The sequence below is a fragment of the Dipodomys merriami genome, unplaced genomic scaffold (assembly GCF_024711535.1).
Source record: "Dipodomys merriami isolate MVZ:Mamm:240054 unplaced genomic scaffold, mDipMer1.0.p SCAF_11, whole genome shotgun sequence".
NCBI lineage: Eukaryota > Metazoa > Chordata > Mammalia > Rodentia > Heteromyidae > Dipodomys > Dipodomys merriami.
The window spans coordinates 20,738,943-20,752,952 of record NW_027202382.1 but is presented as its reverse complement, the minus strand read 5'-3'; the positions used below and the strand labels follow the sequence as shown (position 1 = coordinate 20,752,952).

Below are 14,010 nucleotides of genomic sequence, written 5' to 3'. Positions count from 1 at the left end.
GACACCTTCACTTTTATGAATGCCTTCAGTTTCATTTTGAAAACATAATTAACCTTCTCCCAATGAATTACAGATGGAAAGTATAATGAGATCTATAATAGGCCTCTAAGATATTCTAAACAAATAGAATCTAAAAGTTCCCATATCAAACCCATCGCCTACCTGACCCAGGCCCCTACACACCCTCTGACTTCTCTCTTGTCCATAGTCTTATCACAGCTAACACCAAACTTGTGTCTGAAAGCACAATTTTTTCCTCCTCAAGAACACTTTGTGTCAGTAATTCTCTATTTCTTCTATATCCGTAACCTGTGAATTCCTATTGGGTCATTCCCATCAGCATAAAAGCTTTATTTCTTTATCTAGCTAAAATATACATATAGACATATGTGTATCTACAATACATATCCCTATGGATATTTGCTTGATTTTCTCCCCATCACTATTCCATTTTTATCTCTTCTTTACAGAATAACCCTCTAAAGAATTAACTCTAGTTTCTCTCTTCATGTTCCCCCCTGAACCTGCTCCATTACAGAATTAGGTTTGGGGCTGGGAAGGTGGCTCAGTGATAGAGCACTTGCCCTGGGTTCAATTATTCAGCACCACATAAGCAAAAAGGAAAAAGCCGGAAGTGGTGCTGTGGCTCAAGCGGTAGAGTGCTAAACTTGAGCTGAAGATCTGAGGGACAGCGCCCAGGCCCAGAGTTCAGGCCCCACGACCGGACCCCCCCAAAAAAGTTTCCAAATTTGTTATTTCAATACAAAAAATATGTACATGTGTTAGTTACATTTCTGATAAAATTCAGAGTCCAAAATTTGATTTTTCCATATTCCTTTTGAAGGTCTTGCAATGTATTCCAGCATGCTCTTGAACTTGTTATGTAGCCCAAGATGGCTGCCAATCCTTTTTGAGTTTTCCAGGTTTAAGGAGTATAGGTGTTTCTGTACTGTGTGGAGGCATTGTTTCTTCTTAAATGTACTATGTCCACATTGTGTGCAACCGTCCCTTCCATTCATCCACAGCATTATTCATCTTTCATGTATGAACCTGCTTAACCATTAAATATGCAGCTCCTACTCCTCTCAAAAAAAGAATTAGGTTAAAACACATCATTAAAATTACTAAATGGAAGTTGCCAGCAACCCTCACATTTATAAATTGATAAGCCAATGGTTGATGTTGTCCAAATTTGATGGTTAGAAGCACTTGACATACTTGATCTTTGCATCCTTCTTGAAAGACCTTTGTATTTGTCTTCTAGAATACATTACAACCTATTCATTCTCAACAGCTGTGGTTCTTTCTTCTCAGTGTTTTTGACTAGTTTTTCTTACCCAGGCCACCTCCAGATCTTGTAGTACCACATATTTTCCCTTATGCTTCTATTCATCTATAGTAACTCCCACTGAGACATCATTCGCTCTTCTTCAATGGCATGATTAATGACTTCCAAATTTGTATCTCCAGTATAGACTTCATTCCTGAATTCCACATGATCCAACTTGACATCTTCATTTGAATGTTTCTATTTCAACATTCACATTCACAAAACTAAGTCCCCAGCAGTTTTCCCTCCACCTAAAACTTAATTCTCTTACAGAGCATTTGAATTCTTTATCTCAATTAATGGTAACTCCATCCATTCAGTTGCTCAGAACCAAAACATCCATGACTCTCTTTCATCTAGCCATCATGTCTGAGCCATCAGGAAATCCATCTTTAAAACATGTTAAGATATAACTAATCAGGAATCACCTTAGTTACAACTGCAGTTCACACCATACCACTTTTTATCTGCATATGATGTAAAACAGCCCCAAATTGGTCTTTCTGCTTCTGCCTTGCACTTCAATACGTTGTTAACACAGTAACATGAGAGTCCTGTTAAAATATATACAGTCGTATGATTACATCTCTTCATTCAAACTTCACCAATAACTGTCCTTATAGACAGAGAGAAAACACAAACATAACAATGACCTATGAAAGAAAGGCTGTGTTTCCCAATCTTCTTTGACCTCATTTTCAATGGGAGTTGATGAATTAACATATTCATGGAGAGAATATGTTAGACATACTCCCGTATTCCCCTGTACATGGAATGCTCTTTACCTAGATAACTTTATTCTGGATTTTTCTCTTTAGTTCTTAATTCAAATATTACCTTCTCCGAGGTAAGATTTTTTACTGTCTTATTTTTCCTCTTTTGCATTTAATGCTCTATAATATTTCATGTATGTTACCAACAAGCATATTTATTCAGTCTTATACTATAAACTGAATAGACTATTGTCTTTATTTACATATATATTTTTCCTCTTTTGCATTTAATGCTCTATAATATTTCATGTATGTTACCAACAAGCATATTTATTCAGTCTTATACTATAAACTGAATAGACTATTGTCTTTATTTACATATATATGTATGTATGCATATATATATATATATATTTGGAGAGAGAGAAAAAGGAGGTGAGAGAGAGATAGTACCTGCCATATAGTGAGTATTGTTGAATAAAAATTTTAGTAAATGGACAAAGATGTTTGGTAACATCTTTAGTCACTTGCTTCAATACACAAGAAAAAATTGTTTATGTGTCGAGATTTTCTGTCCAAATATGACTTACAAAATAGATCGTAAATATATTAAATGCAGATCTTTCTTGTACTATGAAATGTCTCCAAGACATGTTAAATAGTTTTCAAAGTACAAATTTTATCTTAGCTGCTAAACAAATCAACACTTATTCTTAACTAGTGATATAATCAGGAGCTTTTCATAAAGCAAAATTAACTAAGGATCCTCATTCTTTCAAGTGAAATAGTGTCTTGGGAGATTTGCTGAATTGCTTTCTTAAACATTACCATGTGCAAGGTGGAGGATTAAACTACAGCCCTTGCAGAATGACAAAGGTATTATAATATTCTTCTAACTGGTCTCCAGGTCACCATCTCTTCCTTGTTGTATATACATTTTACTTGCTTCTAGGTCAGTATTACTAATACAGACCTCTGGTGATGGCATTATACTTCTCAGAAATCTTTATGGCTCCCTTTTTACTATTAAAATAGAATCCAAGATCATAAAACATGTGGAAGAGGCCTCTAAAGTCTAGATGCAACCTGTTTGCCCTTTATTATATTCCAATACTTTTCTCCAAGTTATGCTTATTGCCTTCTTAGATTTTCTGTGTTCTTATCTTTCTTCATAATCCTGAATCTGGAAGATCTATTTAGAGTACACATCCAGGGCAGAGCAATTGGATATAGGCTCTAAATTTCTACTAAAGGAACTTAAGATTATTTATCCACATTGCTCTTTGGGATTACATGAAGTTTATATTCCACTATCTTCTACAGGTCTTATTCTTGTAACCTTTTGTTAACCCGCCTTTCATACATTCTCAGTATGGTTTGTGAGCTAAACACAGTCGTTGGCATTTGCCTTCTTGGAATCGCCGCTTTTATAGAGATTAAATGTCTTTTTATTATATAACCTCTTCTCCACTCCTGCAACTCCCAAAGCAAATAGAGGGAGAGAAAAGGAGAGAAAGAAGCGAGATGTGCTGTTCCTCACATCTGGAATTATATTTAGCCTCCTCCTTGTATACTACGTCCTCTATAGCTACCAAAGAGGCAAAAAAAATCTAAAATAAAATCTGATAATCACGTCCCTCCCCCAAAATTTCTTCAATGGCTAGCTATTGCCTTCAGTATGGCCTTAGTGCTGACATAATTCATTTCCCACTTTTATCCCCAATCATATTCCATCATTACATTCTATCTCTCTATTTTGTGCATGTGTCTCTCTGGCCTGAAAGTGTTGTTTCTCAGCTGTTTCTCTTTCCTGGACAATTGTAATTATTTCTTAAAGACCACTCTTCCATCTTCTTCACTAAAGAAACCATCCTTGGCACTCCACAGTAGAATCTACAAGTTTCTGACTTCTCCTTTCTAGTGTGACCACGTTTTCCTCCATCACCACAACTGTCACACTGGTTTAAATCACTCATTCACTTTCTGGCTTTCCTTTCTGCCATAAGTATTAGGGGTATTAGAGGTATACCATTTGTATCCATTTATCTTGCAGAACAAATAAAATAACACCCAGCCCTATTACCTGTTATTCAAGAAAAGCCTAAGGGACAAGATAGAAAAGAAAATGGCAGAATTCATTTAAAGCAAAAAGCTCATTGAAACTTTTGATCTCTGAACTCAGGAATGAGCATTCTTGCTTAGCTATGCATTGTCATTGCTTTCCAAATAATACATAATGGAGTGACTATCACAAAAGGCCATCGATGAGCTTATTTTAATTTGTCATCACTGAAAGACTGGAAATAAGACAGGCACAACTACTCTGCCATAAATGGAGAGGCGAATTTTTCAGGTCTGATCACAGTAAAACATGAACTCGATTTTCTGGGTAAGGAAAGTTGGAGACATTCAGATCCAGACTGATTTATCTTCTTTGACCTATGCCAGCCTCAAAGACCCTGAGCTTTGTCCTTCTGCTATGGCTGCTTTAGGTGTTAGCACTGATAATGGGGAAAAGACTTTACTCATAAGGAGGCTGTATCTGTGAAAGACTCCTATCGATTTCTAGCACCTTTTTCTGAAATGGTATATTTTTGGTCAGAGAAAATGTCTCAGGGGTCCATTTAGTTAAAAAAAAACTATATCATTAAGCTCCACATACTCTAAAAATAATTCTAAGATTCCTCTTTGTCTAACTTTCCTTTTACTTTTCTGATCACCAGGATAACCAAATAAAATTAACCTACTAATGGCTTTATTCCTTATATTACGTCATGAAATGTATATGTACTTCTGTTTTTTTAAGGAATCTGAAAGGAGAGTTTTTATGAGACACATTTAGACACACATGTTTTATAATACCCAGGTAATTATCAATTGATTAATCTATAAATGATTTGACTCCCTGCTTCTCTGAAGAAGCAGAAAACTGTTTTGAAGTCAAAGCTAGCTGAGACTTCATTACTTGTTGCAAAATAAAATTTATTTTAAGTGGTAGAGTCCCACTGGGGAGCCCTAATGTGAGTAATTGCCATTACATGCAATCTACCAAAATAAATGCTGCCATTACATTTAGTGACAGTAGCATCTTCAAATGTGATTTACATTTCTCTCTAATGAAAATTAGTCTGTGTTGCATACTTTCTGATTTTTCTATGTTCCTTCTATGGTAACACAATTTAATACTTCTATTTATTCTTGTAATTACTAAGTAATATTTATAACAGGCAATTGGATAATGTGTTTTTCTGAGCACCTAGATTTATATATTCTGATCCCCCATATCTACTGTGCTGCATTACGTATTTTGATTTAATTCCTTTAAACTTGAAATGGGTCTTGAGCCACTCCTATGGGTCTATATAATGCAGTATTTTTTATTTGGATAGAAAATTCTAATAAAAGTAACCTGGAGATGTCCTTGAGTGGAAAATAATTTGAGTATTAAATAATTCCATATTTAGAATATGTGTTCAATATTGGGAAATGTAGCAGATGATTATACTTACTCCTTCTGCTGAGGGCAAACATGAAGATTAGAATCAAGTAAATGGTGCAAAGTCAATACTACAAGGTAGCTGGGTCAATATTCAAATGCAGGTGAACAGAGATACCACATGGGTATGTGTGATGTGTTATCCCTGATTGTCCCAAAGTCCTAAGCTCAAAAAAGACAGAGTCCAAGCATTTTCCTGTCCAGTCTATACCAGAATATATACTGAAAAGGCCTTGGTTCACGAGAAACCAGTACATCATTTAGTTAGTAATTTTCCTTTCTGTGACTTCTGGCAGAAGCACTCTCTATAGCCAGGGCCAATTGTTTTCCTCTAATGACAAGGGAGGGTAGCCTGAGGCTATCCTAAGAACTCCAAGTTTATTTATCATCTTTTCTTTGTTCTGTGGATGGCATCCAACTTGCAGCTTTGACTGGGCTCATGGGGAGAGATACGCTAATTGTTTCTACTCTACAAGGAAACAAGATCTGGCTATTCTCCAATGTCATGAGTACAAATTTTTAAGCAATTATAAAAATATACCTATACTTACAAAAACTTATGCCCACATCAAAATATATTTACTGAGCAGATTTTGCTATGGGCATATATAGTAAGTAATAGAAATAAGATATGTTAAAGATTCTCAGAACCTTCAAAACCTTGGAAAACTATAGAAATATATAACACTTTGCAAGAGCAAACAATAAACACATCTCTTGACAAGAAATTAAAAGATTTGTAGTAAATTCAGTTGTGAAGCACCTGGCTAGGCTGTTTAAACTTGAAGTTTGAAGGTGAGATCTCATTCACTCAATGAAATAGGATCATTATCCTAGTTTGTCAACTCTTGAAGAAAATATGGGCATTGGCTTTTATACAGAATTTTACAGAAAAAAAATCATAATTTCTTTGCATTAAAACAGAAAGCAGTGCTCACTTTGGCAGCACATATACTAAAATTGAGATGCTACAGAGATTAGCATGGCCCCTGCACAAGGCTGACACGCAAATTCGTGACGTGTTCCTTATGAAAAAAGAAAAACAGAAAGCAAACATGAGCACTACTTCCTGCCTTTGTCCTTACTTCTCTTCCTTGTTTTGCCTTTGCTCCTCTTTGCCAGGTTTCTAGCCAACACCACTTTCCGAGGACTCAGTGGCTCCGTCAGAGTGAAAGGCTCCACCATCATCAGCTCAGAAAACAACTTTTTCATCTGGAATCTTCAGCATGACCCTATGGGAAAACCAATGTGGACCCGCTTGGGTAGCTGGCAGGGAGGGAAAATTGTCATGGATTATGGAATATGGCCAGAGCAGGCTCAGAGGCACAAGACCCACTTCCAACACCCAAATAAGTTACACCTAAGAGTGGTGACCCTGATTGAGCACCCATTTGTCTTCACAAGGGAGGTAGATGATGAAGGCTTATGCCCAGCTGGCCAGCTCTGTCTCGACCCGATGACTAATGACTCTTCCATATTGGACAGCCTATTCAGTAGTCTCCATAGCGGTAATGACACTGTGCCAATCCAATTCAAGAAGTGCTGCTATGGGTATTGTATTGATCTTCTGGAACAGCTAGCAGAAGACATGAATTTTGACTTTGACCTGTACATTGTTGGAGATGGAAAGTACGGAGCCTGGAAAAATGGACACTGGACAGGGCTGGTAGGTGATCTCCTAAGTGGGACTGCCCACATGGCAGTCACATCTTTTAGCATCAATACTGCAAGGAGCCAGGTGATAGATTTCACCAGTCCTTTCTTTTCCACCAGCTTGGGCATCTTAGTGAGGACCCGAGACACAGCAGCTCCTATTGGAGCCTTCATGTGGCCACTCCACTGGACAATGTGGTTGGGGATTTTTGTGGCTCTGCACATCACTGCCATCTTTCTCACTCTGTATGAATGGAAGAGCCCCTTTGGTATGACGCCCAAAGGGCGAAATAGAAGTAAAGTCTTCTCCTTCTCTTCAGCCTTGAACGTGTGTTATGCTCTTCTGTTTGGTAGAACAGTAGCCATCAAACCCCCAAAATGTTGGACTGGAAGATTTCTAATGAACCTTTGGGCCATTTTCTGTATGTTTTGCCTTTCTACATACACAGCAAACTTGGCTGCTGTCATGGTAGGTGAGAAGATCTATGAAGAGCTTTCTGGAATACATGATCCTAAGGTAATGTTTTATTTTACTCTGGATTTTTTTATTGCTTATTTTAATGTCATGTGTTGTGTCTTACACTGTAGTATGTCTGCCTTCTTTATATAATGCAGACATATTCTCTCAGCTAACTGTAGAGACTACTCCAAAAGTGTGTGGCCTGGTTAAACTCATTGTTATATGTTATGGAGAACAACAGGGAGAGGTTTAAGGTAGTATTTGTTTTAGAGTTGATAGTCTGTGTAACTACATCAATTAATGCAGCTTCTCATAGCATTTAGCCATCTGACAGATTAGCTATCAGGGAATAGTCTTCCAAAATCTTTTTATCCACAGAGGATTTCAAAAACCAACCAACTGCTTCTTGGAAATCAGTAATTGGTGGAAATAGGATCCATGTTTCAAAGAGCAAGGCATATTTTCCCCCATTAAATACAGTGAAATGAGAAGAAGTAGCATTTTCTCCTAAGCACACTAAAATTACTACTAGTAATCTCAATCAGTTCTAAACTAACTACCATGGGTTGGGGGAGGGGGCTTCCAGCATTGCATTAAAATATCCATGAGATATTCAAGAAAATTGTTGACTGTAGGGTAGGGAAAAGGACTTAGGCAAACAGACAAAGCATAATGGCGTACAAGTATATAGTCACATGTATGTTCTCTCTGAATTAAAGTAGAACCCCTTTTAGTGAATGGGAAGAGAATCTAGCCCAGTCAGTGGGAGTAGAGAAACAGTGTTGTCAAGGCCCAAAGCTATTGGATGGGGCTCGAGTGTGTACTGCAGCCCTGATGGGACCCAGGATGCAGATCCTGAGAAGGAATACATTACACTGTGCAACACACCTCATAGAGGGGGAGAAAGCTCCAATAGTATAGACACATCCAGAACATCTTATGTTCAAAGCAATTTGAGCTAAGTGGGCTCTGTCTAATGGTAAAACAGTGATCATCCCTTTCCAGGTGCATCTTACTGCCCCAATCTCAAAGTACTAACCATTTGCTATACATTTCTGCTGAACATTTAAAATTAAGTTGATTAATCATCAACAAATGGGACATCTGCAGAGCCTTAGAAATGAATTGGTTTAATACACAGGACTGGTGATAGTTTCAGAGACTTCTCATATAGTTTTTATTAGGAAAGTGAGAAATTTCACTCACATGTAATTCAAATCTCCTGATAAGTGACACCAAATATAGGAAAGGATTCTATTAGCAATGTCTGTCTAACTAGGCAAGGAATTGTGTTGCTTCCTAATGAATACTCGGAGGTTTATGTTAGAGCTGGAATTCAATGAATGCAAATAAGTTCTTTAGCATAAATAACTGCATTACCCCAAAGAGAGATTTGGGTGATATACCAGCATTCATACTCAGCAGCAATATTAGCAGCCGCTGTTTATTCTTTTCCCCAGTAGACCTGTAGATCTATTGAAGAATCGCAGTCTTGCTAGAGATGTATGCAGATTTTTGCAAGAATCTTGCCAGTGTGACTTCTAAAATTACAGACTCAAAATGGAAACCATTCAGTCCAATCTAGCACAAAAGCAACCTAATATATGCCTGCTGTGCAGATTCCAGACTATTATTTTATGTGAAAAGCTGAATACAATGCTGACTAGAGTTGCATTCATCAAAAGCAGGATTGCAAAAATTAAGTCATGGATGCTATGCATGAGAAACCTGAAGCAGTGACTCTTCCTGGAGATTAAAAACAATATAAGATAAACCGGACACAGCCACAAAACCATTTTAAGCAAAATGATATAGCTCTTCCATCCCTGACTCTACTACAATAAAGAAGTAAAATTTGTAGCAAGCTAACCCAACCAACAAAATAACAAAAAGCCTGACAAACAGGCAAGAGTAAACTTGGTGTTACAGCAGATTACTCCTTAATGAAGTGGAGCAAGTCTAAGTCTAAACTAGTTTCTATTTGCAATAAGAGTGAATTTGAAACAAAAGCTCACCAGTGTGTATCAATCTAAACTACTGCTGTTTCTCTGTTAGGTAATCTCTCATTTATTACCTAACAGAGAAACAGCAGTAGTTTAGATTTTACACATACACACACATTTATATAATATAAATGGTTTAGATTTTACACACACACACACACACACACACACACACATTTATATAATATATATTCACAGATTAATTGACTATATGTATTTGGTGTCCTGTTGGAGAAATTCCAGTCTGAAAAGAACAAATTTAGTTCAGATAACAAATGATCTTTGATGTCCAGCCAATATTGAGTGTTGGTAACAGTTTTTCTGTCTTCCTTCAAACACATGATATAATGTGCACTACATAATATCCTCACCCTCCCACAAAGACATAAGATAAAAATAATTTCCATACCCTCTCAGTCACTCAGCCTTCACTGTTCGGTATATCATAGATTCCACATGTGTTTTTCTCTCTTTACCAATGCTAATTGCTTTTAAAATAGCATTATTTTTCTTCCCACATCAATTGATGTGAAAAAAACACAGAGGTAAATGAGTCAAATAATTTGGTGACAGTCAAGTAGCAGAGGAAAGACATGTACATGAGGAGAAACAACATAGATCGTTATGAAGTTGTCCAAGTTTAGTATTACTCAAATTCAAGAAAGGACGATGACTGGCAACACATCAGATGAGGGAAAAGTTTCATCAGTGAGATAAAATCCATGCCTATATTTAAATAATACTTAGAGTCTGGGTATGTGCATCAGGGAAAGAGAAATCGACATGGAATTCATAGGAGCACAGTGGGCTGTGGAGGTGGGAAGGATAACGGTATGCTTGAAATCGTAAGGAATTCTGTTTTGCCACAAAACATCACAGCAGGGGAAAGAGGGAAATCAAGGTCTGGGGGGAAAAACCAAGTTTAACTGAGATAACAAATGATATTTGATATCAGACAGAGAAATGGGAGATTCTGGTAATAGAGCTCCATAGTCACTTTGAACAATAGAGTAACAGGCCAGAACAGTCTTCACTGAGGATGATTGCTTTGGCAAGCAGCAAGGTAACATGATCTGAAGAGAACAAAAGCAGGATAGAAGTTCGAGCTGTGGTCACTGATACAAGGACGATGGATGCACTGTGGTGGTGATGAAATCAGGAGGACCTGACCAAGAATTGGGCAGGAGAGGCAACAGTCTCACTCAAAGACAGTCCTCCTGTCATGGTGGGAGGGCAGTGTGAATGGAGAGGGCGAAGGGGGGAGAGTGTCGTCAAAAACACTTCAAGGAAAAAGTTTGTCTGGGAAGGGAGGAAAAAGAGATGGGACAGTGATGAAGGAGCAAGTGTAGTCAACGCACACTGTATACTTATATGGGCATGTCACAATAGATACAAGCTAATGACAGTGTGAGAAAACCACACAGCCACTGCTCTGGGTGCCTGAGAAAATGATGACACCATTGGGGGCGGGCGGGACAGAAAAGGCAGTTTACAGGCCACAAAAAAAAAATGGTGACCAGGTCAGGTCAGTTCCGTTCATCGCATTTAAAAATCCCTTGTGGAACACTGAGCAAAAGCTATCAATCTCTAACAAACATGGAGCAGGGAGAGTTCAGGAATGAGAATGAAGCTTGTTGGAAGTCCTGACTAGAAAGGCCATACTGTGTATTAAAGGCCCCACAGAATGAGTATAAGGTTCCCAAGGATAATGGGAAGAAAAATTGCTGTTTGAAGGAAAATACCATGAGTTAGAAGTCCAAATGTGTTGCAGGGTAAGGTTTGTGAAGAGAGGAGATGGGAGATAAAGAAGAAAAGGTGCCCAGTACCAAGTTGGGCAGACCCTGGAATACCATTCTCTTGGTTGAGTTTTGACATTTTAAGAAAATGGAACAAAAAAGAGAAAAGAAAATGGTATTGTCCTACTCTTTTTTTTTCTTGGCTATGTACATTTTATTTTTTAATTTAATTTTACTGTCAAGGTGATGTACAGAGGGGTTATAGTTACATACATAAGGTACTGAGTACATTTCTTGTCGAACATTGTTACCCCCTCCCTCATTTTTCTCCCAGTTTCCCTCACCCCCTAGTGCCCTCCCCCAAGTTGTAAAGTTCATTTCCAACATATGCTTAGCATCTTACCGGTGGTTAGCTGACACCACAGGAAACAGCTGCTGGGGGGTGGGTATCTTAATTCATATATGATGAAACTAGATATGATTTGATATTTTTCACTACTTTTAAAGAACACCATTTTCATTTTTTCAAATTAACTGTGCAACATTTGGTGCTGCTGAAAGGGAATTTATCATTTTCACAGAAGTCATCGGTCTCTTGTGGTTCTTTGGGGACATGTGTTGTTTGTTTGTTTGTTTTGCTGTAAGCTGAACATAACCCAGATCTGATTTAGAGGTGACATGTTACATGGAATATTGGTCACACTCTGAAGATTCTTTCACCTCTGTCCCATTTCTGTTCATTTTTTTCATCCCTGGATAAGAGATATCTCTCCAAAACCAGCTAAGTCTTGAAAAAAAAAAGAGTGCTTAAAAGGGACACCAAAGAATTCTTTAAACAGATTTTTTGTTGCATAAAATTTATTCACTTGAAGGAAGCTTAGTAACAGTCTGTGTTTACATCCATTTGTGAACTGAGTCCTCACCACTGAAGTGTCTACAAACCTTATAACAGATAATTTACAATAAGTATAATATAACTCCATTTTTCATCTGGATCGTGACTATTTACCATGCAAGCCATACATGTAACACCATTAGTAAAATTTTTCAGAATTAAGATTTTGACTCTTTTATCAATCATTTTCAGGGTTAAGATTCATTGGTTTCAACTGAACACTTTGAATCAGAAATAAAATTAAAAGCAAAAGTCTGGATGTTGTAGTAATCCAGGAACATTGGATTTTTTTTATGCCCCCTGATAGAGGGTAAGATAAAAGAAATCATCTTATTATTGGGCCTCCTGGGAAAATAAAATTCAAGAATATGGTTCTGTCATTAGCCATTTTTTTCCAGACTAATATATTCTACACTGAAAGTAATATGTGTAGTTACACACACACACACACACACACACACACACACACACACACACACACACACACACACACACACACACACACACACACACACACACACACACACACACACACACACACACACACACACACACACACACACACCCCTCTTCTGGAAACCAAGCTCCAAGCTTCAAAGGAATCTTTAGGCATGATATAGGAAAAGATACAATGTATAAGTGATACATTTAATAGAGCTATTTGGGTAGTTCCTCAACTATTAGACTGGACAAATGGAAGTAAGCCTTCTCATGCATTCATTTTCTTGTACCAGTTTGAAATTATTGACAGATAGCTAGAAACTCCAGCTTCATTTTTACCCAATCTTGATTTCATTGGGTTTAGGCTTAGCAGTAATTGATATCCCGTATGCTGGGATATGAGGCAAGATAAGGCAATCAAATCATGTACCATATAGTACAATGAAAAGCGATTGCTGCCTCTCTCATTGAGCCAGATCAGCCAGTTAAACATAAGGACATGTGAGGATCCAAAATGAGCTATTTGGTGATTTTAGTGGACTTTCTAGTATTTGTTTTCAAAAGTGTTGACTCCTTAGAGTAAATAGAAGTCTAGAATCATTGTTTTATAGGCACATGACTGACAGACCTAGAGTAAAAAAAAAACACTTCATATAAATATTTAAAATTAAATAGACCACCTACAAGGACAAGAACAAAACTTTAGCCAGAAATTTTTAAGATTAAGGACACAGGCACAACCCTAGTAAGAAATAGGAAGCATTTCCCAAAATAATAAATGCCACCTCTATTGATCTTCATATAACAGCACACAGCTGTCCAATAGAACATGAGAATTCAAATAATAAAATGGGACCATCAAGAAGAAGCAATGCCATAACTCCAAGGCAAATAAGATACTGCAAGTGGAACTTGAGGTGAGGTGAAATCATTCAGTCCTTCTTTCTTGGTTCATCCATTAACAGCCACCTCCATTCCAGGCACGCTGAAAGGTGACTGAGAATTTAGTCATTACCTAAAGAGATGCTGTTCTTGCAACACATGGAAAAGGAAAGGAAGATATTAATCAAAGGAGCACATCAATCACTTCATGGCTGCAACTGTAATAAGTTACTAGGGGGAAAAAATACAGCAAAATCAAGGAACTTACAAGAGACCTGATCTATATGGAGAGTTGCAGAAGCCCTGAAAGAAGCAAAAATCAGTAGGGCTGATCAAGAAAAACATTTTAGAGTAATGCAGCAGGAGTATGTGGAATGTGAGGCTGGAGGGACAGGTTACAA

General features: G+C 37.4%; 1 protein-coding gene, 1 long non-coding RNA gene and 1 other non-coding gene across 4 annotated transcripts in view; 2 read left to right on the top strand and 1 right to left on the bottom strand.

Moving 5' to 3' along the window:
• Positions 1–14,010, top strand: part of Grin3a (glutamate ionotropic receptor NMDA type subunit 3A) — a 146,204-nt gene that overhangs the window by 54,990 nt on the left and 77,204 nt on the right. The window contains exon 3 of the mRNA XM_070010951.1: positions 6,662–7,709. Within this exon, the coding sequence (XP_069867052.1) occupies positions 6,662–7,709 (1,048 nt within the window). The remainder of the gene's footprint in view (positions 1–6,661; positions 7,710–14,010) is intronic.
• Positions 1–14,010, bottom strand: part of LOC138819467 (uncharacterized) — a 125,935-nt gene that overhangs the window by 54,282 nt on the left and 57,643 nt on the right. The gene's annotated exons all lie outside the window — the stretch shown is intronic.
• Positions 6,470–6,573, top strand: LOC138822406 (U6 spliceosomal RNA). Its single transcript, XR_011370439.1, has one exon. It is a non-coding gene; the product is annotated as a U6 spliceosomal RNA (small nuclear RNA).